This window comes from Pelodiscus sinensis, chromosome 26, assembly GCF_049634645.1.
Source record: "Pelodiscus sinensis isolate JC-2024 chromosome 26, ASM4963464v1, whole genome shotgun sequence".
Classification (NCBI taxonomy): domain Eukaryota; kingdom Metazoa; phylum Chordata; order Testudines; family Trionychidae; genus Pelodiscus; species Pelodiscus sinensis.
In genome coordinates, this window is record NC_134736.1 from 20,158,988 (window position 1) to 20,186,563 (window position 27,576).

Genomic DNA, 27,576 nt, shown 5'->3' on the forward strand with positions numbered 1-27,576 from the left:
GTCTTCCTTCTGGAATGAGGTTTACTACTGTCAGAAAAAACCCTCTGTTCTACCTGTCACAAGAACGCAATTGCAGTGTGGACGTAAGTGTTGTTTTTGCATAAAAACCCTGCCATGTAGATGCACCCTGTGGCTGCTGGAGTGGGGTGGGGGATAGGTTGGGTTGTTACTTTCCCTTCTGGCTCTGAAGTTTCACAAAGTTTAAACCTAAAAATGTTCCCTCCAGCTCTGAGCTGGGTGTGTTGAAAGGGTGGGGCTGGGCCCTTGGACTGCAGAGTCCCAAAGCTGGCCTGCCCGTGAAAACACCCTGCCCCTCATGGCTTCTTGCTGACTGAGGGGCTGCTGCAGGAGATCTTGAAATGCTGCAGCCAGGTCAGTTTGATTATCCCCATTTCACAGATGGGGAAATTGAGGCACTGAGAGGGAAAGTGTCTTAGTCACCCAGCAGGTGTTTAGCATCCTATCCAGCAGCCTAGTGACAGGAGTTAACGATCGGTTAGGGCAGGATGGGCAGAGGGGTGTCAGGTCACAGGCTTGATGGCAGCAATGGAGGGGCCGGGGAACAGAGCTGAGAGTGGGACCTGACAGAGGTGCCAGGAAATGAAAAGGGGTGAAATAGAGGGGAAAACCCAGATCCCCAGCTGGTGCCAATGGAGCCGAAGCTCCCCTGGAGTCACTGGCCAGATGCCCAGCTGGGACACTCTGGATCTGGGCTGATTTACGTGAGCTGGGGATCTGGGGCAGACTCTTCTCTCCCCAGTACTAGGGGAGAGGACTAGAGATAACCGTCCCCAAGGCTCAGCACAGCGTGACACCCCTCAGCCTAGCCCTGTTGGAACAACAAAACCAGAGCTTGGACTCGCTTCTACAGACTGAGGGAGGGCTGGGAGCCAGGACTCCTGGGTTCCATTTTCCATTTTGTCACCAATTCTCGGTGTGATCTTGGGCAGGTGAGTGTCTGTGACTCGGTTTCCCCAGGTGTGACACGGGGATAATGGAGCCGTGCTCTGAGGTCTCCTCCGTACCCTGCTCAGAGGGGGACGGCGTCTCGCTGGCAAATCCACTGATGTGCAGAGCTGCAGCCTTGTGAATGAATCTGATTCCCCTTCATCATCCCACAGCTGTTCCCCTCAGCTGGGCCTGACACCGGGAGCCTGCGACACACAGGAAAGGCCCCTGTCAGCACCTGTGGGCCCATCACACTCACTCGGCAGCGGCTCTTCCCTGTGCTAACAGGATCCGCAGCTGCCCTGTTCTCCCGTCCAGCTCTGCCCTGGGGCTGCCCCTCCCCACCACTGCCAGGGCCAGCCCAGGGACTCTAACGGCCTCTCCCTGGCCCAAGCCCAGCTCCAGCTCCCTCCTCCCTGCTGCGCTAGGCCCTGCCCATCTCTCTCCTGCCCCACGGCTCCTCCTTGCCGGGCTGTGCCGACGCTGCCCCTCCTGGTCCCCTCCTGCCTCTGGCTGGTCCATGTCTGCCCCTCTCCTGCCCCCCTCTCTGGGGATCCCCAAGGCTCCGGCCTCACCCCTTTGCTCTGCTCCCTCCACAGACTGTCAATGGACAACCTCAGCGTCACCTCACCCTGAACATCCCTGCTCCTCCTCTGCCCTCCCCGTCCCTGTCCCCTTCTGCCCACACAGGGAAAGTGACTCAAGGAATCTCTCACCGGGTCTGATCCAGCCGGGATCCATCCAGCCAGGTCCAGGCCTTCTCCGGGGAGGGGTGGGACAGTCCCACCCAGAGCTGAGAGGGGCCTTGCGTCAGGTCCTGGAGGGCCTCCTGCAGGGAGTGTGACAGGCACCTGGTGACCAGAATGTTCTCTCATGTCCAAGTCGTCATCAAGTCCAGCACCAGAATTATGGGGCTGTGAGCCTGGCAATCCCCATGTAGACCCTCCCTCCATCCGTCCCCCTACATCAGGGCTACTCAACTTTGGAAGCCCTGGGGGCCACAGTGATGCTCCGAGCACATGCTGAGGGCCACAACTTAAGCGTGGTTCATAGACATGCAAATCCCTTTTTTCACACCGACAGGCATGAACACAAAGACTACACAACACGCAGGCCCCAGTTAAGTCAGTTCTGCTGATATGAACAAAATGCAACAATTCCCCGATTTCCACCCCTATGGCAGCACCTTCACTGAGCAATGACAGTCCAGGAATTTAACTCCGAAAATGCGCAGCTGCAGAACAGCATGACATCGATTACTTCTTTGTTCTGGCTTCCTCCTGTGGGCCACACGTTGAGCTCTGCGTAAACACAAACTACACTGCGGGCCACAAACAAACAGGCTGCGGGCCACATGTGGCCTACAGGACGTGTAGCCCTGACCTGCATCTCTCTTTCCCCCTCCCTCTCTCCTGGGCCACCCCTACCAATACGCAAGCTACACAGCCATGTGGGGCACCACGAAACCTGTGGCACCAAATTGCCCCTGATTTCATGGTGCTCTAGGCAGCCACATGGCACGTAAATGGTAGCCCCAGCTCCAGCTGACCTCTTACAAGCTGCACCCAGCAGGGCCGTTACTGGGGGATGCTGAGCTCCCCAGCATCTTGGCCCCATTTCTCCACCCTTCCTGCCCCCATTCCACCACTTTCCCCCAATTGAAATGGCCTGGGGGCTTAGTAGCACCAGAACAGCAGCAGGAGTCAAGCCTGCCCCCTTAGTAACCAGCAGCAAAGCGACCCCTCCCCAGACCACATGGCTCCACCAGTTCCCAACTGCTTCTTGGTACCAGCGACCAGGGTGTGTGTGTGTGAGGGGGTGACTCCGCCCTTTCCCCAAGTCATCTGTCAGGGATGGTGTAGACGGAGCTTGATCCTGCCTTGAGGGCGGGGGGCTGGACTCGATGACCTCTCGAGGTCCCTTCCAGTCCTATGATTCTATGATTCTATGATTCTATGCTTCTAGGAGCCTGGCGAGCAGAGCAGACTGGGGCCCCTGCTATCTGCCTCCCCTTCAGCCCTGGGACTGCCCCCCCCCACACTCTGGCCCCCACAGCTGTTGAGCACAGCCTCTGCCCCAAATGAGGGGAGGCGCAGGTCGGGAGGCACTGGAAGGGATGGCTCTGTCTCTCTCAGGGTGTCTACACTGCAGAGGGTGTTTTTTTTAATGGCCATTTTTCTGAAAAAATCTTCATTTACATCTACATTGCAGCTGTGTGTTTTTTTTTTAAATCATCGAAACAAAGAGGTTTTTCTGACATTGGAAATCCTCTTTCTACGAGGAAGAAGCCCTTTTCCGAAAGAGCTCTGTTGCATAAAGGCGTGTGTGGGCGGGGAAGAGGGAGTTCTTTCACAAGAGGAAAGAGGAAGAAGCCCAGGTGTCCTGGTGACCACTCCATCCATAGCAATCCCAGCTTACACGGGAGAGAGCGTCTGTTCAGTGCGGACAGTATCTTTACACTGACCACACAGCTCTCTGTGCTGTGCAGACGCTCTCTTTCGGAAGACGTTATCCGGAGGATCTCTTCCGGAAAAGTTTCTTCTGAAAGAAGCCTGCAGTCTAGACAGAGCCCCACTCGCACTCCCAGCTGAGCGGGGTTCAGCACACGCACACAGGGGAGGCTAACAATGGCTTAGAGCTGCCTCTGTCACCTACCCTGTCGCTGAGGCTAGTGATTTCTGCTGGGCCTGTCAAAGCTGCCTCAGGAGTTTGGACCCCCCTTAGTAACCAGTAATGGGAACAGGGACGTCCAAACCGAACCGCTGGCAGCTGTGAAACTCCCAGTCCTCAAGTGTGTCTAACCAGGCTCTGTACCCAGGCCCAACCCGGCAGAGGCAGCCCCAGCAGGGGGTTACCGGCCCCTTTACCAGCTCCTCCCGGTCCCGGATCACCAGCAGCTGGGAGCCCCTCGCGGCGCAGTCGCTGCGGCTCTTGTTCCAGGTTTTATTTTCTGTGGAGACCCAGTAGCACTTGTCCCCGCGCAGCCGCCAGTCCGAGGGGCAGAGTTTGCACCCGGCGCCCCCTGCAAAGACACAGGCACCATTAGTGCTCTGAGGCTCATTCCCAGCTACCCCCTTCCTGTGACGGGCAGGGATGGGGATAAATGGGTTTGAATTAGAGATGTTCCATAGTGGTTAACTGAACAGTCGAGTAACTGCATGAATTCGTATCCCTTACTCGATTATTCTATAGTCAGCCGCCAGTGCGCTCCAGCTCCACTCCCGAGGAGCCCCTTGCCCACCCACCCTGCTGCCTCTGTATCAGAGGCAGCAGCAGAGGTGCTAGGCGGGAGCAGGTCTGCAAGGGGAACCCGTTTAAAAACCAACTCTCCTCTTGGGACAGCAGCAGTCCCTGTCCAGGGGTTGGGGGCATGGCAGGAATCTGAGCTCCTGGACCTGGTGCAAGCTGCCTGCACACCCAGCTCCTAATACTCTTTAAAAGCAGAGCCACAACGGGGGTAGGTCCTGGACCCTGCATGAGCCAGAACTGAGCCGGGCTGCTGGGCATCCTGCTAAACGATGCACTGGCAGAGGGAAGGGGGAAATGCGTGTCGTGTAGAGCATTCACCTATAAGCTTTTGCCTGTCGGTTGATCGACTGCACTCTTCCATCTCCAGTTTGTACTTTCCCCTTGAATCCCCTTTGTGCTCCCTGCAATCGGGGGCTGGGCCCTGCCTGGCTCCAGGGGGATGGTCAAAGGAGCCTTGGGGCTGCTCTGCCTAACCCATTGCTCCCATCTGGGCCCTGGAGAGCAGAGAATTCCCATGGTGCACTGTGCTCTAGCCACACACCCTGCTCTGCCCCTACTGTGGGAGTTGGGAAGAGGCTGTTGCGCAGGGTTCCTGTAAGCTGAGCCTTTGGGTGAGCACCCAGGAGACATTCAAATGCTGCCCAGCCGATTAGCAGAGCGCGCACAGACAGCAGCATGTGTGTCTATTGGTGGTGCACATCCACACATGCCTCAGTGCACAGGGCATTCTGCACACGGCTGGAAAACATTAGAGGGAACATTGGCGAGGGACCCTTCCAGCAGCTCCACGCCAGCAGGACTGGTCTATCTGGGACCAGGTAAGTACCCACATTAAGACCCCTTTTCACAGCCAGAGTGGCCTAGAAGGTCTTGGAGTAACTGTGGGATAAACTCAGACTAGCAGGGAAGGCTGGAACCAAGGGGAGATGTGAAATGGGGGGGACATGGGCCCAGATGCCAGGGAATGGGGTGTGTGTGTGTGTCTGTGTGTGTGTCTGTGTGTGTGTGTGTCTGTGTGTGTGTGTGTGTGTGTGTGGAACCATGAGACAGTGTCTCTAATAACGAGTTTTGACCCCACCTCCCACCGAAAAAAACCCTGGATCACTTTGTATTACAGCTATTTAAATCTTCCCATGTAATACCAGAAAACGGACACTAGGTGTCACTGCCCCACAGCCAGGCCCTGCTGAGGCAGGTACATTCCCAGCCTGGCTCTGAGTGGGGATGGGGACTAGATCAGTGCAGCCAGCAGGGGGCGGCGTGTCCCTGCCCTGCAGGAGCCCCATGGCCTGGCCCCGCAGCTGGGTTCCCACTGGCAGTGCCTGGGGGTGGGCGGCTCAGACACACATGAGCTGGGGTTACCTGCTGGGCCGGGCTGGGCCGGGGGGCACAGCTGGGATCGGACACGCTCCAGGCAGGCGCTGCAGGCTGCTGTGCTGGGGTCCCCACTCCCAGGGGCTGCCGGGGTCTGTCCCTTCTCTGACGCCAGGTGGGAAACTGCAAAGCAGCGTTGGGGAGAATGGTGACTGGTCAGTGTTACAGGAGGGTGTTAGACAGGAGAACTGACAGAGCCCTGTGGAGACAGAACTAAGTCTGTTCAGCCTCATCACTTCTGACTCCCCTGGGCTACTGGGTCTGAAAAAGTGGCTGGGACTGAAAAATCAGCTTGAGAGATACCTAAATCCCTTGGGCCTTTCTGCAAACCCAGCCTGTGTTTGCAGCTCTCTCAGTTACTCACCGCTCTCCTCCACAGTGTCAGAGCACCTCAGAGTCTGACCGGATTTAGCCTCCCCACCCCAGGTGAGACACAGCACAGAGCTGTTATCACCACTGTACCACTGGAGAAACTGAGGCACAGAGGGAGGACCAGTCTGGATCCCAGGCTGGGGACAGACCATGTGATCTGGCCCTCTGGGGCTGCAGGTTCAATACAGTGCAGCTCTCCTCACCTGTGTCGGGTCTCAGAGGAAAGGCCAGGAGACATGGGTGGGGGTGTGAGATCGCACAGGAAGCTGAGGGGCTGGGCTGCAGCCCTGAGGGTGTCAGGCTGGTGGTCAGAGTGCCTGGGTCTCTCTGCTGCTACAGTCATTGCTTTGCTCACAGACTTCCTCCCAGGCTGGGATGGGTGCCCCTCCCCTTCGAGTGCTCCCACCTGTGAGGGGCACAGCCTGCCTGCTTAGGACTTTATCTGGCATCTGTCACTTCCCCTCTCTGCCTCTTGCCCACATTCCCTGTGATGCAGGGGAGGGGAAGATCATGGGATAATTCAAGGATTTTAGGCACCTAAAACTGCAGCAATGCCTGAGGGAGGTTTTCAAAAGCACCTCGGCCCAGCTCCTCAACAGTATCCAGGTGCCTAACTCCCTTGGGTGCTGGGCACCGCAATATATTTGGGAACCTAGGACTTAAGGGCCAATTCCCATTTATTTCAATAGGCTTAAAACAACCCACTAGGGCAGGGGTTCTCAAACTTGTGATACTACGACGTCCCTGTAAGTTGCTCTCAACCCCCCTTTCAGTTGCTGAAACCACCCTCTAAGTTGCTCGCAAGCCCCCCGGGGTGGGGGAGGGGGTTGGGACCCACAGTTTGAGAAACTCTGCACTAGGGGCATGTTTACACAGCAGCGTCATTTCTACACTTCAGACCCTTATTTCAATACTAGCCAATAGCGTGTCATAAGATGGGATTTTCGGGTCTCTCCTCTTCATCCCTCTCTCTCTCTCCTCCTCCTGCTGCCTCCTCCCACTCTCAGCTCTCCTCCGCCTTCTGCCTCTCTCTCTGTCTCTCTCTTCTCCTCCCTCTCACGTGGGGGACCATGGAGCCCAAATGGCCGTTTGGGCACCGCGCTCCCTGAGCTGCATGGGGTGTGCGGAGCCCAAACGGTCGCTTGCGCCACTTGCTCCCACTCAGCGGCCCGGCTGAGCAGTGCAGAAGTCAGCTGAGCCCCATGGCAGGAGGTGAAGGGGGGCACGAAGGGGGGCGGGGCAGTGATGCACACAGCCAGGCCCCGCCCCCTGGCCATGTACGCCACCTCCCCCCTTCCTCTCCTGTCTTGGCGCTTGGCTGACTTCTGTGCTGCTCAGCCGGGCCGCCGTGGGGGAATAAGTGCAAGTGGCTGTTTGGGCCCAGCGCTCCCCATGCAGCACTCCCCATGCAGCACTCCTGGGGAACAGCCAGGGAGGCAACTCGCCACCCAGAGGCAACAGTCAGCATTTCAGCGTTACACAGTCACAGACATGGGGCTACTATATATATGACTAGCCAATTAGCCCGGCATAAGACGGGATTTTCAGGTCTCTCCTTCATGTCGGTCTTCTCTTCTGAGCCTCCGGTCTCTCGCTCTGTCTCTCTCTCTCTCTCTCTCCTCATCCTACTGCCTCCCCCACACCCAGCTCTCCTCCGCCTTCTGCCTCTCTCTGTCTCTCTCTTTCTCTTCTCCCCCTCCTGCCTCTCACTCTCTCTCCGCTCTCCTCTGTCTCTGTAGGGGATGCATGAGTGTGGCGGACAGCACCCTGGGATCTGCATGCGCCTGGGTGAGTCCGGCTCCCCGCAAACCAATTCCCTCTCCCACCAGCCAGTTCCTCCTCCTGATTTCCCATGGCCAGCCTCACTGCCCCTGACTCCCACCCCCCAGCCCCCACCAGCTTTGCTTCCCACCAGCCACCCAAGCTCCATTCTCCCCTGGCCAGCTACTGCTGCCTCTGTCCCTCCCCCCAATATCTGCTTCCCCCCCCAGCCAGCCCGCTCCTCTCCCAGCCAGTCCCTCCCCCCTTCCACCCCCGATCAAGGGTGTCTGGGTTTTTTTACACCCTACCCCAGTGACATACACAGCCAGGAGGTGGGGCCGTGTACATCACCGCCCCGCCCCGCCCTCCTTCCCCTCCCGCTGTGGCGCTCGGCTGCCTTCTGTACCGCTCATCTGGGCCGCCGCGCTTCCACTGCTTGCTCTCCCACCGCAGCCCAGCTGAGTGGCACAGAACTCAGCCGAGCACCATGGTGGGAGGCAAGAACACCCCCCAGAGGCGAGTCTGTAATGCTACAGCTACTATAACCAGTCTGGAACACCCCCCAGAGGCGAGTCTGTAACGCTACAGCTACTATAACCAGTCTGGAACACCCCCCAGAGGCGAGTCTGTAATGCTACAGCTACTATAACCAGTCTGGAACACCCCCCAGAGGCGAGTCTGTAACGCTACAGCTACTATACCCAGTCTGGAACACCACCCAGAGGCGAGCCTGTAACGCTACAGCTACTATAACCAGTCTGGAACACCCCCCAGAGGTGAGTCTGTAACGCTACAGCTACTATAACCAGTCTGGAACACCCCCCAGAGGCGAGTCTGTAACGCTACAGCTACTATAACCAGTCTGGAACACCCCCCAGAGGCGAGTCTGTAACGCTACAGCTACTATAACCAGTCTGGAACACCCCCCAGAGGTGAGTCTGTAACGCTACAGCTACTATAACCAGTCTGGAACACCCCCCAGAGGCTAGTCTGTAATGCTACAGCTACTATAACCAGTCTGGAACACCACCCAGAGGCGAGTCTGTAACGCTACAGCTACTATAACCAGTCTGGAACACCCCCCAGAGGTGAGTCTGTAACGCTACAGCTACTATAACCAGTCTGGAACACCACCCAGAGGCGAGTCTGTAATGCTACAGCTACTATAACCAGTCTGGAACACCCCCCAGAGGCGAGTCTGTAACGCTACAGCTACTATAACCAGTCTGGAACACCCCCCAGAGGCGAGTCTGTAACGCTACAGCTACTATAACCAGTCTGGAACACCACCCAGAGGTGAGTCTGTAATGCTACAGCTACTATAACCAGTCTGGAACACCCCCCAGAGGCGAGTCTGTAACGCTACAGCTACTATAACCAGTCTGTAACACCCCCCAGAGGTTAGTCTGTAACTCTACAGCTACTATAACCAGTCTGGAACACCCCCCAGAGGTGAGTCTGTAACGCTACAGCTACTATAACCAGTCTGGAACACTCCCCCAGAGGTGAGTCTGTAACGCTACAGCTACTATAACCAGTCTGGAACACCCCCCAGAGGTGAGTCTGTAACTCTACAGCTACTATAACCAGTCTGGAACACCCCCCAGAGGTGAGTCTGTAACGCTACAGCTACTATAACCAGTCTGGAACACTCCCCCAGAGGTGAGTCTGTAACGCTACAGCTACTATAACCAGTCTGGAACACCCCCCAGAGGTGAGTCTGTAACGCTACAGCTACTATAACCAGTCTGGAACACCCCCCAGAGGTGAGTCTGTAACGCTACAGCTACTATAACCAGTCTGGAACACCCCCCAGAGGCGAGTCTGTAACGCTACAGCTAATATAACCAGTCTGGAACACCCCCCAGAGGTGAGTCTGTAACGCTACAGCTACTATAACCAGTCTGGAACACCCCCCAGAGGTGAGTTTGTAACGCTACAGCTACTATAACCAGTCTGGAACACCCCCCAGAGGCGAGTCTGTAATGCTACAGCTACTATAACCAGTCTGGAACACCCCCCAGAGGCGAGTCTGTAACGCTACAGCTACTATAACCAGTCTGGAACACCCCCCAGAGGCGAGTCTGTAACGCTACAGCTACTATAACCAGTCTGGAACACCCCCCAGAGGCGAGTCTGTAATGCTACAGCTACTATAACCAGTCTGGAACACCCCCCAGAGGTTAGTCTTTAATGCTACAGCTACTATAACCAGTCTGGAACACCCCCCAGAGGCGAGTCTGTAATGCTACAGCTACTATAACCAGTCTGGAACACCCCCCAGAGGTTAGTCTTTAATGCTACAGCTACTATAACCAATCTGGAACACCCCCCAGAGGCGAGTCTGTAATGCTACAGCTACTATAACCAGTCCGGAACACTCCCCAGAGGCGAGTTTGTAACGCTAGAGCTACTATAACCAGTCTGGAACACCCCCCAGAGGTTAATCTGTAATGCTACAGCTACTATAACCAGTCTGGAACACCCCCCAGAGGCGAGTCTGTAATGCTACAGCTACTATAACCAGTCTGGAACACCCCCCAGAGGTGAGTCTGTAATGCTACAGCTACTATAACCAGTCTGGAACACCCCCCAGAGGTGAGTCTGTAATGCTACAGCTACTATAACCAGTCTGGAACACCCCCCAGAGGTGAGTCTGTAACGCTACAGCTACTATAACCAGTCTGGAACACCCCCCAGAGGCGAGTCTGTAACGCTACAGCTACTATAACCAGTCTGGAACACCCCCCAGAGGTGAGTCTGTAACGCTACAGCTGCTATAACCAGTCTGGAACACCCCCCAGAGGCGAATTTGTAACGCTACAGCGTTATAGACTCTCAGACATTGGGCTACTATATATATGATAATGCTGAAATAACATGCAGCCAGAGGACTGATTTTAAGTAGGAATAAGGGATCTTCCGGAAAAGGGTTTATTTTCCAAAAATACCTGTCTAGACTGGCGCTTTTCTCCGGCAAAGCCACGAGCCGGAAAAAAGCGGCAGCCATGTTCATGCAAATGCCGGGGAGAAAATTTAAATCCTCGGGGCATTTGCTATTCCGACTGGTCTCATTAGCATCCCTTTTCTGGAAAAGGGTGCCAATGTAGACACAGCCATAGAGAGACAAGCCCTGCCCCAAAAAAGTTACAAACAGTACAGAGAAAGGAGGCATGAACTCCATTTTACATTTGCGAAACTAAGGCTCAGTGTAATTCTGTGACTTGCTCCCAGGTACAGAGGGTATGTCTACACTACCACCCTAGTTCGAACTAGGGTGGTTAATGTAGGCAAACGAAGTTGCAAATGAAGCCCGGGATTTGAATTTCCCGGGCTTCATTTGCATCTTGCCAGGCGCCGCTATTTTTAAATGCCGGCTAGTTCGGACTCCGTGCCCGCGGCTACATGCAGCACGGACTAGGTAGTTCGGATTAGGCTTCCTATATAGCATCTACATAGCAATTCCGTTATCAAAATACATTTGACATAACCAAATTGGGCAAACATTGAAATGTTCGTTACTCTGATCAAAACTTTGTCAGCGCCCTGAACCCCTGCCCTGAATCCCCTCTCTGAACCAGCAGTTTGCCCTCCTGTATCCTGAACCCCCTCCTGTACCCCAAGCACCTGCCCTAGCCCTGAACTGCCTCCAGGAGCCAGCACCCTGCATCCCCTCCTGCATCCCATCCCCCCCCCCGTCCCAGCCAAGTGAAAGGGAGGAAGGGAGGTTGGAATCCCACTTCCTTTTAGCCAGCTCCAGTGTGTGACAGGATCTAATTATCCCTCCATCCCCATGTGCACCCACCTACCTGGGTATCTGATTGTCTCTGTGAGACAGCCAAGTGCTTTGCAGTATAAGGGCAGATGCTTCCGCTGTAGCAGGATCACCGCCCTGTCCCACCCCCTCTGTCCTAGACAGCTCGACTGTCGCTCTGCTTGGGGACGATGCAGCACAAGGACAGGGGCATGGGGTTGGACCCCTGCCCCCAGCGGGGTAGCTCGTCTGCAGCTGAGAACCAAGGTACTGGCTGCAAGGCCCTCCCCTGCCAACCTTGGGCTCTGTGTCCCAGCTGGGGCAGGGACTGTCTCTCGCTGCGTCTGTGCAGCACCCGGCACCACAGGGCCCTGACCCCAGCTGGTGTGTGCGGCCACCACTGTTATGAGAACGGACTTTGCTCGTGCCCTGCACTCTGACAGGGATGGATTTCCAAGGGGTGTGAATCAGGATAAATTCTCTCACATCAGTGCAGCACTTCAGGTAACTCCCAGCAGCTGGATCTGGTCCCAGGGTTGGCAGTCGGGCTGCAGCTGATTGACACGGCCTGCGATTGGGCGAGGAGCCTTTAAGTGCAGAAAACCAGTCTCTGTGCCACTGACCTGCTGCTTGTGAGCTCTGTGGGGTGGGTTGGTACCAGCTGTGGATCTGCCTCCAGTACTAGTGGTGACATAGCTCTGATCCCGCTGCGGCAGCTGCTGACTCTGTGCTCTGAACCCCTCTGTTCCAGCTCCCCCGCCTGCTCCCCTCAGGTACCGACACTGCCTAGTGGCACTGGGCACCGGGTGCGTCTCTCTGGCCTTGGCTGTGATCGTGCTGAGCCGTGTGGGTAAGTGCCTGGGAACAGACCCATGCCCCGGTCTCTGGGTCTAGAGATGCTCTGTCCCACGCCTGCTGCCTTGAGTGCTGCCTCGGAGACACAGCATCTGGCTTGTTTTCTTTTAAATCACAATTTCTCCCCCTGTTCTCCTTGCAAATTCTTTTCTTTTTGAAACTGATTGGCCAGGAAGCAGAAATGGGGAAAAAAGAAGTGGGATGGGAAGGGAAGAAAAAAACAAACCCACGGGGGAAATCGTACTCCGGGAAACTGGACTGTCTCCCCCAAAGTAAAACAAAGAGGGATCCTGCCCCGCCCCAAAAGGCATTTAAAACCAGGAAGAAAAAGTGAAAATGAAAAGCACAAAGAACCCCCCACATCCCCCGGGATGGACGTCAGAGCCAGGCTGGACAAGGGCTGTCCAGGACCATCCACCCGCTCTGGGCAGAGGCTGGAGCACCCAAGAGCAGTCCCTAGCCTGTGTCCCCAGCCCAGGGCAGGACAGTCAGGGCAGTTGGACGGACTGGGCCCCAGGGGGGATGAGAAGGAGCAGGGGGCGTGGCCTCATGGTGAAGGGGCGGGGCTAAGGCCCAGCTAACAAACACCTGTGGGTGCCACAGGGAGACGAGGACATAAACTCTGCATTTCAGGACTGTGCACCCTGGGCTCCTCCCCTGCCTCATGGGGATTGTGGGCGAGGGACCCAGACCACAAGTGACAGGGCCTGACACTTCCCTTTCAGACAGGCTGTGCCCCTCACCCTGGCATCAGGGCAGTGGAAGGGGAGTTGCCTGTCAATCGTGACCAACTGGTCAAATTGCGAGGGTGCGAACAGTCGTTCATGAGCTGTTTGGGAGGCCCCCCTCTGATTTCCCCCACCCCAAGGAGTCCCACTGCCCACCTCCAGTGACAATGGAGATAGTGGCGGCATCCCGTGAGGTGGATGGGAGTCCAGCCACGCGCCACTTCTGGGGGTTCTGGAAGTGCAGTGGCTGCTCCTCTCCCCCAGGTCTGTGGTGTGCTGAGAACTGGAGTGGCATGGTGTGGTGGGACGGGGGGGGGGGGGGTCTCCAGAGGAGGCGTGTACCAGGGCTTTCCCTCCTCTGGGGAGAGGGGGGAGTCATGCACAGAGGAGGCACACGCTGGGGCCTTCCCTTGGCTCCCAGGAATTGCATCCCCAGGCTGGGCAGGGGCAGCCCCAGGGACTCGCATGCACCTTTCCCACCCCTTCCCCTTCCCAGCCGGAAGCTGCAGCACAAGCTCCCTGCTCTGCGGTGGGAAGGGGCCACAGAAAATTGGCTCGTGTGCTGCTGGTGTCCCGCAAGCTGCAGGTTTCCAACCCCCAAAACCCTGCTGAGTGCTGGCCGCTCCGGGGGAATATGGGACAAAGTCAGAACACTGGGAACAGCTTTTAAATATGGGACTGTCCCCTTCCAGGAACATGGGCTGCCTCCCTCCTCCCCCACACACACACATGAACACCTTGCTTAGGGGGTTGTCAAGAGTGTCAGCTCCCCTGACTGGGGTTCAAAACCTTGAATCCTTCACAGCCGGATACTTGACTGTATGTTTTCATCACAAGGGGGGGACTTTTTTACACTTTGCTCCCAATATCCCATAAGGGCCTGTGTCCTAGTCTCCTGGGAAACAACCCTTGTGTTTTGGGAGAAGTTGTTTATGAACGTCACAGTGAATAGAAATTCATTCATTCATTAAAATGCAGCTTCCATTTTTTTAAGGGAGAGAATATTTGCAACACGCACACACTATCCCGTGAGAACGGAGAAACTCACATAAACCCACCTTCACCAAGGCCACAGAGAAATCTAACAATAAACAATCCTAAGTCTCAACTACGTCTCCCAGCCAGGGAAAAACAACAGACACCTACCAGGTACTGCTGGCTTCTCTGCTCACTGGTCTCCTTTAACCCCAGCAGCTTCGCTCTCCTTTCCCTCAGAGTCGCCACATGGGCCTGGAGTTTTTTCCTGTACAACAGAAATGAGTTAGTGGGTTTATTTTGGAGCGGTGACTATGTTTGTAGGGGGCGTTTTCCCACCCAAGCTGCAAGACAATTCTCGGTCTCCCTAGACAGACTCGGTGGGGGAGGTGATATCTTCCACCTGTTGGTGAGAGAGCCGAGCTTTGGGGCTTTCACAGGGCTCAGCTCTGGGGAACAGACTCTTTCCTGCGCCTGAACATGTGGTGGCCACGAGACTCCCTCCCTGTCTCCATGCCACTCTGGGCCCCTTTGCACACATAGGCCCTTGCCTAGCTATGGGAGCTTCAACCACCGTGTTTTCAAAGCAGAGTTAGTAGAGCGAGCCCCAAACTGTTCCCTACCATGCCTACCACCAAATCAAGTCCAGCAGCTCCCTTAAGACCTCTGTGCTGTATCTGCTGCATGGAGCCTGCTTAAAGGATGCCTTTTGCCTTGTAACTAACACACGCCTGTTGTGTCGGACAAATGTTCTTTTATGCTCAGAGATTAGCTTCTGCATTCTGCAATGTGTCTTCTCTAGCGTCTGCCCTTCCCTTGTTTTCTTGGAGAGGATGCAACAGTGAGCTTGAGGCCCACTCCCCTGGCTCATCCAACTGTTCAGCTAGAACAGATCTGAAGGCGAAAACATAACGGAATGACATTCCATGAGCAAATGCAACCCACCCGTATGGGCAGGGTGCGGTTAAATGGGCAGAGGAGAACGATGCTGCAGAAGATGCGCGGAGCATGAGGAGAGGATAACGTGCATGGAATGTGAAACCAAGACCCAGGAGCAGATCCTGAGGCAGCAAACAGAGCGGCTGACATGCCTGTATAGGCATGGGAGGGGCCGGATTTCTCAGCAACAGTATGGTTATTGCTTGTGGTGCATGGCAGATCGGGGACAGGGCTGTGTAAAATATACAGGTCAGCACATTTAATATGCTCCTACCCTGACATAAAATTTTAGGGAGCTCACGGGAGGCTGCTACAACAATGGGAATGCTGCTTATACTGAGGTCTAACCCAGTCAATAGACGGCAAAACCTTCCCTTTAAACGTCCAAAAGCTCTTTCTACCACCATTCTGCATTTGCTCGGCCTATAGCTGAGCTGCTTCCTACTGATGTCCAGGCTGCCTGCGTACTGCTTCAGGGGCCACAGCAAGAAGGGGAGGCTGGGCTTCTAAGAATCACAATTGGCATTGCAATGCCTCCGATGCAAGATTTCCAGGTGGGAAGAAAATTCCACCTTGTACCTTTCTGACTAAACCAAAGTTCCTATAGATGCGCATGTCATGCTCCTTTCCTGACCATCCCATATTGATGCCAGTGAAACGGCCTTTGTGATCCACCAAAGCCCATGGCACCAGCAAGAACTACCACTTCCCAGTTATGAGCTCTTTGGGATAGTGGCCAGGAATCAAGATAGGAATGTATGTTTCATCTGCCACTCCATCACCATTAGGGAACTGCATTGCAGCAAAGCCATCCACTATGGCCTACATGTTTCCCAGAGTTACTGTCCTTCGTTGCTACTTGGATCACTAGCTACTTGGATCACAGCAGCCTCCCATCGTCTTATTCCCCCGCTCTGAATTAATTTCCAGCTGACCGGTAGCTGCCTGGCCTTGCTAACTTCCACATGGCTATTACCACTCGCTTCTCAACTATCAAAGCCAGTCTCATTCTGGCACTGCTGCACCTCAGGGAAGGAAACCTCCATGAAAGTCGCCTTATGCATGCACAAGTTTTGCAGCCACTGGTCGTTGTCCCATAGCTGCAGTCCTGCCAGTCTCTGCTTGTCGCCTGGGTCCAGAACTGGCATTTCTCTCTGTCAGAAGAATCGATTGCCGCTAGCATCTCCACTCAGGTGTTTCACTCACCTCTGTGTTCATGGCCTCCGCACGTTCTTCTTGCTCTAGCGGCTCCTGGCTAGGCCCTGGACATAAGTTGTGAATTGTTTGCAGTGATGACCATCGCTCTTTACTGCTGAACGGGATCCATGTTTGCCTTGTGATGGTGTCTACCCAGATAACCTGGGGGAAAGAGTGTGAAAAGGTTGTTTGCCGTAAGAACATAAGAATGGCTGTACTAGGTCAGACCAAAGGTCCATCTAGCCCAGTGGCCTGTCTGCCGATAGTGGCCAGCACCAGGTGCCCCAAAGAGGCTGGACCGAAGGAATGATCAAGCAATTTGTCTCTTGCCATCCCTCTCTAGGGATGGCCGTCGACGGAGGCATGTAGATTAGACAGATCGGCATAGGGAAATGAAGCCGCGATTAAAATAATCGCGGCTTCATTTAAATTTAAATGGCTGCCCCGCTCTGCTGATCAGCTGTTTGTCGGCAGATCGGGGCAGTCTGGATGTGCCGCGGTCGACAAGGAAGCCTTTGTCGATCGTCGCAGGTATGCCTCGTGAAACCAGGTTTACCTGCGCTGATCGACAAAGGCTTCCTTGTCGACCACGGCGCGTCCAGACTGCCCCGATCTGCCGACAAACTGCTGATCAGCTGTTTGTCGGCTCAGCGCGGCAGCCATTTAAATTTAAATGAAGCCGCGATTATTTTAATCGAGGCTTCATTTCCCTTTTTCGAATAAACTAATCTACATGCCTCCATCGACAGAGGCATGAAGTTTAAACGTACCCTAATAGATTAGTAGTACATGATTTTCCTTTACAGAACCCATGTCGACTTTTGTCCAACAAATTATGTTCTTCTACATGCCTCACAAATTTATTCTTTACTATTGTTTCGACTAATTTGCCCGGTACTGAAGTTAGACTTACCGGTCTCTTGCTATGTTTTTTAATTTGGGGTATACATTTAAGGTGGGCCTCTATTATAGTGTCTTTAAAAGGTTTCCATGCAGCTTGCAGGGATTTGGCTCTAGTCATTGTGCCTTTTAATTTCTGTTTAACTAACCTCCTCATTTTTGTGTAATTCCCCTTTTTGAAATTAAGTGCCAGGGTGTTGGACTGCTGGGGTGTTCTTCCCACCACAGGCATGTTAAATGCTATTAAATTATGGTCATTATTCCCAGTCGGTCCTGTAACAGTTATCTCCTGGACCTGATCCTGCACTCTACTCAGATCTAAATCGAGTACAGGCAGTCCCCGGGTTACGTACAAGATAGGGACTGTAGGTTTGTTCTTAAGTTGAATTTGTATGTAAGTCGGAACTGGTACATATTGTAGGGGAAACTCTAGCCAAACATTTTTTTTAGTTTTGGATAGCATAGGGAAAGGTTAACTCCCCTCTAATGTTTGTTTTGCTGTCTGTTCCCCTGTTCAGAAGATTTCACATCTATTTCTGTCCCTGTGACAAACTCAGGACTAAAGGAGTAACTCATCAAATACCAAACAGCTCTGCACCATGCTTTGAGCTAATAGCTTTATTTCCACACACCACCCAGGGTTCTAGGAGGAGGGTCCTTTTATTGCTAACACAATGAGGCCAGCACTTTGTTTGTTTTGGTGGAGTCTTTGTTTGCCCAGGGAGCCCAGCATGTATAGGGGGAGGAGGGGCGGAGAGGCTGCTTTTGTCTGCTGTTCGGCAGCCTGTTGCTCAGGGGAGGGGGCAGCCTGTTGCTGGCAGGGGGGGAGGGGGGAGGCGTGCAGGATGCGAGGCCGGGGGGGGGGGGGGCAGCGGGCGTGGGGAGGCACTTTTCCTCTTCCCCGCAGCTCTGCGGGATCCCTGTCCCTGTGGCCAGCTGCTGCAGGCAGAGGCCAGTTGGAGCCGGCCGAAGAGGAGGAGGAGGTGGATTCTAGGACCCAGGTGAGCGAGCCCCGGGGACGCTGCTGCGCTCCGGGAGCCCGGCATGTATAGAGGGGAGGAGGGGCAGAGAGGCTGCTTTTGTCTGTTCCGCAGCCTGTTGCTCAGGGGAGGGGGCAGCGGGCGTGGGGAGGCACTTTTCCTCTGCCCGGCAGCTCTGCGGGACCCCAGTCGGAGCCGGCCCGAGGAGGAGGAGGATCCTAGGACCCAGGTGAGCGAGCCCCGGGAATGCTGCTGCGCATGTGCGGGAGTTGCCTCACCCCGTTCGTATCTAGGGATCCGACGTAAGTCGGATCCACGTAAGTCGGGGACTGCCTGTATTGCCTCTCCCCTGGTGGGTTCCTGCACCAGCTGCTCCAAGAAGCAGTCATTTAAGCCATTGAGAAATTTTCTCTCTGCTTCTCTTCCTAAGGTAACATGTATCCAGTCAACATGGGGATAATTAAAATCCCCCATTATTGTAGAGTTCTCTATTTTGGTAGCCTCTCTAATCTCCCTCAGCATTTCAATGTCAATATCGCTGTCCTGGTCAGGTGGTCGGTAATATATCCCAACTGCTAATTTCTTATTATTGGAGCATGGAATTACTATCCATAGCGATTCTATGGAACATGTTGATTCATTTAATATTTTATTTCATTTGATTCTACATTATCTTTCACATACAGTGCCACTCCGCCACCCACCCGGCCTGCTCTATCCTTTCGATATATTTTATATCTCGGTATGATTGTGTCCCACAGATTTTCCTCATTCCACCAGGTTTCAGTGATGCCTATTATGTCAATCTCCTCCTTTAATACGAGGTACTCTAGTTCACCCATCTTATTAGTCAGACTCCTAGCATTTGTGTAGAAGCACTTTAAAAATTTGCCACTGCTTATTTGTCTGCCCTTCCCTGATGCATTGGATTCCTTTGTATGCGGTTGTTTGTCTGCTCTGGCCCATGGTTTGTCGTCTCCCCTCCTCTCCTTTCTGACTATAGCTTAAAGAATCTCTATCGATGGATTCTCCTCTAAGAGAAGTCTCCCTCCGATTTACGTGCATCTCCGCACCAATCGGCTTTCCCCCATCTCTTAGTTTAAAAAGTGCTCTACGGCCTTTTTAAGGTTTAGTGCCAGCAGTCTGGTTCCACCCTGGTTTAGGTGGAGCCCATCCTTCCTGTATAGGCTCCCCCTCTCCCAAAAGTGTCCCCAGTTCCTAATAAATCCAAACCCCTCTTTCCTACACCATCGTCTCATCCACGCATTGAGACTCTGAAGCTCTGCCTGCCTACCTGGCCCTGCGCGTGGAACTGGAAGCATTTCCGAGAATCCCACCATAGAGGTCCTGGATTTCAGTCTCTTTTCTAGCAGCCTAAATTTGGCATCCAGAACATCTCTCCTACCCTTTCCTATGTCATTGGTACCTACATGTACCACAACCACCGGCTCCTCCCCAGCACTACACATAAGTCTATGTAGATGCCTCGAGAGATCTGCAACCTTCGCACCAGGCAGGCAAGTGACCATACGGGTCTCCCGGTCATCACAAACCCAACTATCTATGGGTATGTCTACACTACAAAGTTAGTTTGAACTAACGTTAGTTCGAATTAACTTTCATAGGCGCTACACTAGCGCTCCATTAGTTCGAATTTAATTCGAACTAGCGGAGCGCTTAGTTCGAACTAGGTAATCCTCATTCCACGAGGATTAAGCCTAGTTCGAACTTACTAGGTCGAATTAAGGGCTGTGTAGACCCTTAATTCAAACTAGTGGGAGGCTAGCCCTCCCCAGGTTTCCCTGGTGGCCACTCTGGCCAACGCCAGGGAAACTCTATTGCCCCCATCCCGGCCCCGGACCCCTTAAAGGGGCATGGGCTGGCTACGGTGCCCGTGCCAGGTGCAAGCCTGCCAGCACCCAGCCAGCAGACCCTGCACCTGGCACGGATCGAGCCACCCACCCGATGCCCCCCAGCCTTCCCCCTCTTCCCGGGACCAGGCTGGCGGCTCCCGGGAGCATGCCCGGGACCGCAAGAGGCGGGCACCTGCCTGGGCTAGTGCAGACATCGTGGACCTTGTCCACGATCTCCGCACTAGGCACAGGAAAGTGGCCAGCTAGGGCAGGAGAGCTGCCAGCCTGGCCACCCAGGAGCAGGTGTGCATGAAAATCAAGGTGGTCTACTGAGACCCCTGACCCTGAGCCCTGAACTTACAATGGCCGTACTGTGTCAGACCAAAGGTCCATCTAGCCCAGTAGCCTGTCTGCCGACAGTGGCCAACACTAGGTACCCCGGAGGGGATGGACCGAAGACAATGACCAAGCCATTTGTCTCGTGCCATCCCTCTCCAGCCTTCCAAAAACTTTGGGCAGGGACACAACTCCTACCCCCTGGCTAATACCACCACTCCATGGACCCAACCTCCATCACTATATCTCACTTCTCTTTAAACTCTGTTCTAGTTCTAGCCATCACAGCCTCCTGCAGCAGGGAGTTCCACAGGTTGACTCTTTGCTTTGTGAAGAACAGCTTTCTGTTACTAGTTTGAAGCCTGATACCCATTCCTTTCCTTTGGTGTCCTCTAGTCCTTCTATTATGGGAACTAATGCAGAACTTTTCTTTATGCACCCTCTCTACACCACTCATGCTTTTATAGACCTCTATCATATCCCCCCTCAGTCTCCTCTTTTCTAAGCTGAGAAGTCCCAGTCTCTTTAGCCTCTCTTAATATGGGACCTGTTCCAAACCCCTCATCATTTTAGTTGCCCTCCTCTCTCCCACCCTCTCTCTTTCCCTCTCCCACCTCCTTTTCCCAGTCTCCCCCAGTTTTGTTCAATAAAGAGAGATTCTATTTTTGACCACACGTTTTCTTTATTTTGTACATCAGGAAGGGGGGCTAGGGAAGGGTAAGTGGAAGGAGGTGAGGGAGGAATGGGGTACGAGCCCACGATGGGGAGGACTGGGCTGGCTCTGCGGGCTTCTGGGTGTGGAAGCCTAGGAGCCAAGAACCCAACTCTGGGTGAAGGTCCCTGGCCTACAGCCTCTCTAGTGGAGGGGAGCAGGTGGTGGAACTTTTTGTGACAGAGGGTAAGAATCCTTCTCCTCCTCCTACTGACTAGTCATCTTCAGTTCTGGGCGGCCTCCCTTGAGAGCTTTTGTGTTCTTATCCCCATTTTACAGGTGGGGAAGGTGAGGCACAGAGTTGCTCCTGGTGGCTCAAATCTCCTGACTCCCATTCTTACATTGACCAGCAAGACCATTCTTCCCCCTTAAGCACTGTCCCCAGACAGAGACAGACACTGGGGCAGCTGTGTTCAGGCCTCATACTGCCCACAGATGCCCGAACGCCCAGAGCTGTTTCCTTACCTTCACACAGGCGGAAGATGCCATCTGCACTCACTGTCTCCGCCAACAGGTAGACGAAATGGTGGATGGTCTCTCCTAAACAGACCAGGAATACCCCGGAGCTCAGGACTTTTCAACATCATCCCTGAAAATTGCTAAAGATTCAGCCATTCCCACAAGACAGCCATGGGAAATTCAATACCCGGCCCTTCGATGTGGCACGAAGCACATGGGAGAAAGCATCCGACCCCAGAAGTCACTGAAAGGCCGATTGCAAAGGAGACTGAAATTACATCTTGCTGGTTTCCTGGAGATGTGGCCAAAAAGTTGTGGGCAGGAGAAGTTGGAAGAGACCAAATGGCAAAGTGGCTCCCTCCAGCTTGCAGTAAATGTGAATTCTGGCACACGCAGATCCCCGCTGTCGGATTCTGGTGCTTGTCAGGCAGGGTGCGGTGATTTAAATCAAGTTTCCCACTGGTATTACTTTTCAAATTTCTTCAAACACTAGTGCAAATCTCCTCAGTGACACATCGTAATTTATAGCTGGGAGTAGCATTTTACACCAGCTAAGAGAGCACCCTGTGTGTCATTCTGGTAGATAACCTGACTTCTGTTAATTTAGGAAATAGCACATGATCACCAGTGTTAAGCTGCAGACCTTGAAGCAGCATGTTAGGGATGGGAAGGACTAAATCATACACAAAAACACAATAGGGCTGATATTTTATTCAACTAACTCTTCCATGTTATATCCATGTTACACATTTGCAGTTGCAGGAGGCTCCTGAGTTGCTGGCTGATTCTTGTCCTGAAACCCCTTTCGGTTCATGTTCATTTTTTATTAATTCAAACAGACGTGTCCCCAGAATGCTAAATGTGCAGTGTCCTTACGACTTCTGCAGGGAGCTCTCCTCTTCCCCCCTCCCACTGGCATTGTGATGCAGCTCTTAAGCCAAGTGACCCAAAAAGCTAAATTGTGCTTGGGAGACACTTAATTTGGCTGTAAGCCCACTGAAAGACGTATAGCAGGGGGGACCTTTGGGAAAGTTGAGTTCTGCCTGGCCCAGGCTCACCACCACACAAGCAGAGAACAAAACATATCGGATCCGGGCTATGTCTGTCTGTGCCCATGTGTCTCAGCGGGATGACAGACAATGAAAGCCCAGAACTGACAAGGAGGAAGAGATGCTGGTTAGGCTGGAGAGACTAGAGCCATTAATGCGATTGGATGAGACTGTCGGGATGGGCAGCGCATGTTTGTGATAACATCATAACCTATTGAACTGATTGTTCAATGAAACTAGTGAAAATTCCCCCTGGTCCCAGAGAACGGAGTGGGAAGTGGAAAAAGAGCTTTGAAGGAAGCACGGGAAAAGCTCACGTGGGTTTGCTCTGCTTACCGATGAACAGGGCTGCAGAATGTCGGATGGACGGCTGGGAGCTTTCCAGATACTTTAAAGCCTGGAACAGGAGCCTGGGGATGTTCCTCTCGTTATTCTCCATCTAGGAACAGAGCAGGGAGAAATGCTCAGTGCAGACGACGTGATCTGCCCACAGCGGGCAGGCCAGGGCTGCTGAAGCTCAGAGGGAGGGCAGGGCAAGAGCCAGTAGGAGCCCAGACGATGGAGCTGCCCCTCTCGGAAGGGCCGGATGCAGAGGGTGCCCAGCAGTCCCAGTGTCCTAACCCCACAGGGCCTGCAGGGCAGCAGGGGAGTGGAGGGCAGGAGCAGGGTGCACAGCCGCTGTGCCCACCCCACAAGCAAAAGGGGCAGGACCCCACGGGAGCCCTTCTAGGAGGGGCTGCCTCTGATGTCCCTGCGTGACGAGCGGGGTGGAGAACCCCCTGGGTGCTCGGGGGGTGGGGCTAGAAAGGTCTCCCTGAGCTCCCCACTCACTGCTCTGCGGGCCCAAGGAACACACCTACCAGGCACTTCCCGACGCACGGCAAGAGCTGCGAGGAGCCGTCCCAGGCCAGGCTGCAGAAGAGACTCTTCGGATTGGCCCAGCCAAGGAACACGGCGCAGCGGAAGAGGGTCACTTTGCAGCTCTGCAGCACAAGGGGAGAGCGAGGGGCCTCGCTGAGAGAGGGAGCGTCTGGGGCACGTCCCCTCCTCCCTGCTCCTTGGGCTCCTGCTCTCGCTGCCAGGGGAGGTTCCTGCCCCTTGTTCCCAAAGGGAGGCTGCTCAGGGGAGGGGCTGAGAACTGGCTGGCGAGAGCCGGACGGGATCTCCACAGCTCAGCCCTTCTGTGCAGAGACGGCAACGGCAGCGCCAGGCCGCTCTGGGACCCCAAAGGGTCTGAGCCCAGGGGCCCTCCCCTGTGGCCCCTGCACGTCCCCAGTGTCCCTGGCTGGGCAGGGGCTCTGGAGACGGGTGGGGCCCAGGGGACTCTGGCGCTTTGCTCTCTGGAAATACCGAGCGCGGCACTTACCAGGATCACGCTCTGCTCCTCGTCTGCCAGGTGGAGCAGCAGCGGGAGCAGGCAGCTGGTGAGTTCCTGCTGCATGGCCAGTTTGTCTGGGTCCTTCACCCCACTCAGCATGGTGCCCAGCAGGGAAATGGCGGCTGAGCGGACACTGCCCCTCTCCTGGCAAGGACACGCGGGGGCGGGGAAGCCGGTGAGAGCCGGGCCGTGTCCCTGGCCACAGAGGCTGCTCTGGGCTCCCCTCCCGGGGCCCTGGGGCCTGGCGCTCACGCCTGCCCCCTTGGGGAGCAGCAGCAGGCGGGGGAGGATCTGGGCACAGGAGGTTCGGGGGGGAGGCTGCAGCAGGGCTGGGAGCTTGGTGCTCAGGTTGGCCCAGAAGGGCTCTGCCAGGGAGGGGGCTGCGTCGGAGACACCCCACACTTGGCAGGGGCCCCCTTGGGTGCTGCGTGGCCGGCCTGAGGGGGAAAGGGGCTGGGCAGGGACATAGCAGGGCGGCAGGGAGAGGAGGGAGGGGGAATGTGCTTCTCCGGGGTTCCCAGCCTTACGTGGTCAATGAGCGGGCGCAGGCTGGCTGCCATGTCCTGGGAGATGGAGCCAAGCCCCTCCCCGGCGAGCAGGTAGATGGCATCTGCCGCCTCCGTCATGGCCTCCAGGACAGTCCTTGCGTCCGTGGCGCAGAACATGGCGATGGTCCCGGGCAGCTGGGCCCGTATCAACTGCCCCTGTGGGAATGCAGAAGGCAGCTCCCCACTGTCCTGGGACGCAGCCTGGGGCAGGGGCTGGACCCTCCCTCCCCATCGGCCAGACCCCAGGGATGGCCCAGCCCCCAGCAGGGGAGAAAGTCCTTCTCCTGCCGCTCCGCCAGGTGCTTTGCACCCCTGGCCCTTGAGCAGAGCCTGCCCTGTCGCCTGCCGAGAGCCGCTCCAGGCCCCGCCCACCGAGCTCTGACCCCGCCCCCCGACTCCTCTGCCCTTGCCAAGTTTGGGCTTTGTTGCCCGACTCCCAACCCCCCACTTCCCTGAGTGATGACCTGAGTCTCCTTCCCCTCCCCACTGCCTCCACTGACCATGCTCTGCCAACGCGCGGGAGCAGGGATACCCCCTCGTGCCTGGTTTGCTCAGTAACGCACCCCCAGGAACTGGGCGCTGGGAGCACCACAGGCTTCCTCGGTCCCCTGGTGTCAGATCGGGGCTCCCTGGGGCACCGCTGAGAGGCAAGTCAAAGGCAAACTCCTCAGAGACAGGGCGACTTCCAGCCCACGACTGGGGCCCTCCCTCTGAGGCACCAAACCAGCCACACAGAGCTCTGCTGTTCCCCACACTGGCCACCCCAGCAAGCCCTGAGACTCTCCCTCTGAAACTTTGCACCGACATCTTACATGGCCCACGTGCTCCAAGATTTGGTGCAAACATAAAGCAGGGCTTGCAACAGTGATGTGTCGGTTATCCCCCAGCCGGGCAAGCCAGGCCCCTCACCTTCCCCGGCCAGAAGAGAACACTGGCCAGGCCTCGCAGACAGAGCCTCCGTATCGCAGGGTTGTTGTCTCGGGTCCATTCCATCAGGTGTTCCTGGAGGTCTGATTTGGTGACAGTGCTGAGGATGGAAGGACTCTGGAGAAACTGGAAAGAGAAAATCAGCGTCAGGCTAAGGAGCAGAAATCTGCCTTTGGTCTGTGCCTGCTCCATCATCTTTGCCAACTGGCCACTTTCTGCTGCACAAAATCTCTGGAGTGAAGGAGCCAGTGGCTGGTGTTTGAAATGGTCCATTCCTAGAAGGGCAACTAATCCACAAGTGCCTAATGAACTCCAGGGACAGAGGACTCTCTGGGGACCGCTAAGCGTCCTGGGCAGAGCGCTGTGGCAGAGGAAAAAGAAACCCCAGGGGAAGGCGAGGAGAGAGGCCCGGGCTTGGGGTGCTGGAGAAACATCTCCTCTTGTCACATGGTCCCAGGGAGGTGCATGCAGCCAGGAGCAATCTCACCCTGCCCCCCTCCACTCTGCCCAGTCCCGCTAGTATCTGCGTGGGCAGAGGAGCTGGCTGGCTGTGAGATTGCTGAACCGCTGGCCATGGGCCCCAGCCCCTATTGGCCCAGGAGGGGTCTGAGCTGCTCTGCACAAGCCCACATGTGCCAGGCCGCTCCGGACTCTCACCTCGGTGCAGAAAGTCAGGGCGATTTCTCTCAGCGCCTCCTCCTCCTCCCGACTCTGCACGATGGCGATGGCCTCTCTGAGAACCACAGGGACCTGTGGGTTCCGGTGCTCGACCATGGTTCTGGAAGAGCAAAGGGAGAGTCCCCGGGATTACCAAAGGGAGAGACAGTCCCTCCCCCATTGCGGGGCTGAGAGGGCCGGCTGGGGCAGAGGAGGATCTCCCGCCCAACTCCCATTGCCCAGACAGGCCGCAGGAAGAGGAAACTTGAGACTCCTACCTTGCGATCAAGCCCACCCCTCGGGAGAAGTGATGGCGGGAGGCGATCATTTCCCAGCCCTGCTGTAACTGGATACTGGCAAATTCCTTCCAGTATCTGGGCATGGAAAAGAGGGTCTTCACGGCCTCCAGGGACGTGCTAAACTCAAAAAGAAAAAAAAATCCTGGTGTCAGAAATCTACTGCAGCCCAACCCACTCAAGGCCTGGGGCACAAGGCATGGTCAGCAGTAGCCGGTTTTCCCCGGGATGGACCCAGCACCCTGTCGGGGCTCACTGAGGTTTTGGCAGGTGGCGACACTGCAGCTTCTGCAGATGCTCGGTGCCCTCGCTCCCAATGGTCCAACACCCGACTCTTCGCTGGGGCCGGCACCAGGTCACTGGGCACATGGGCCAGATCCTTAGTTGGTGCGAGGGAGCAAAACTCTGCCCGTTTGCAGCAGCTGAGGTGCCTTCGGGCTCCCCGGCTCCCCCCAGGGGAGTCCACACGGAATCAGCTTCATGGTCCCTCTTGCTCCTGCCTGCCTGTGACACGGCCCCCCTGCCGGGCCGGGCCCCAGTGCTGCTGGCCTTGCTCTCTCTGCATATGCTCTGGCGACCCTGCCCTGGGCTGGGGCCTTGTGGGGCCGAGGCCCTAACACTTCGGCAGGTGGCGCATGGGGAGGTACCGACGTGGTCCCTGCCTGTGCTGGGAAGGAGCCGGCCTGTAGGCAGGGTCAGAGGAGCAAGCGTGACTCACAAGCACACGGGTGCCCAGCACCGCTCCCCCCAGACAGACCTGCCCAGAACTGCACCTGGGCTCCGCAGGGGCCGTGTGTGACCTGCGGGTGCAGCAGATCAAATCTGTTCTTCCCCTTCCTTTCTGCCGTTACCTCAAGGGGCTGAGGCGGCTGGATCCCTCAGGGCTGGATTTCTGGCTGGCCGTCCAGGTCCCTGGCAGGCGCAGGTCCAGCACATGCTGCACCTACCTGACGCAGAGGAGGAGCAAGTGGGGAAACATTTGCAAGATGGCTCTTCGGTATCCCCACATGAAAAAGATCTCATAGAGCGTGTCCATAGCCTGGAGTCAGAACGAGACAGAAAAGTCACTGAGCTGACCCCACCTCCCATCCGCTCCCATGGCATTTTGCTGTCATGCTGGTGCCGTTTCTCACATCCTTGTGGCTTCTGAGGAAGGAGGGTTAGTTCCTCGGGGGGAGGGGAGATGTGATGGCCCCTGACCTGTCTTCCATTGCTAGAATGGGCACAGAAGGGAACCTCTTGGAAAGATCAGAAGAGTCCAGCTGACATTATTCCCCATTATCTCTCTCCATGGCCTAGCCCTCGCCCTTCGCCTTCCCAGGCCTGACC

The 27,576-nt window shown here is 55.5% G+C and overlaps 1 protein-coding gene across 1 annotated transcript; it reads right to left on the reverse strand.

Moving 5' to 3' along the window:
- On the reverse strand, positions 1 to 27,283 carry LOC106731690 (uncharacterized). Its single transcript, XM_075909276.1, has 10 exons — positions 27,195 to 27,283; positions 26,230 to 26,367; positions 25,952 to 26,072; positions 25,277 to 25,420; positions 22,778 to 22,880; positions 21,399 to 21,473; positions 5,560 to 5,694; positions 3,816 to 3,970; positions 1,665 to 1,777; positions 1 to 1,154 (listed from the first exon to the last, which is right to left on the reverse strand). Exons 1-10 carry the CDS (start codon positions 27,281 to 27,283, stop codon positions 1,031 to 1,033), a joined length of 1,197 nt encoding a protein of 398 aa, XP_075765391.1. The 3' UTR covers positions 1 to 1,030.
- Positions 27,284 to 27,576: the final 293 nt, after the last annotated feature.

Bases quoted from the DNA above. Each gene is read 5' to 3' on its own strand.
- LOC106731690 (XM_075909276.1), bottom strand. From the start codon at position 27,283: ATGGACACGCTCTATGAGATCTTTTTCATGTGGGGATACCGAAGAGCC. The intron at 21,474-22,777 runs GTAAGCAGAGCA...TGGTCTGTTTAG, and splicing joins TTCTGCAGCCCTGTTCATCG to GAGAGACCATCCACCATTTC. The intron at 1,155-1,664 runs GTGAGAGATTCC...TGTGTGTCGCAG, and splicing joins TCCCGGCTGGATCAGACCCG to GCTCCCGGTGTCAGGCCCAG.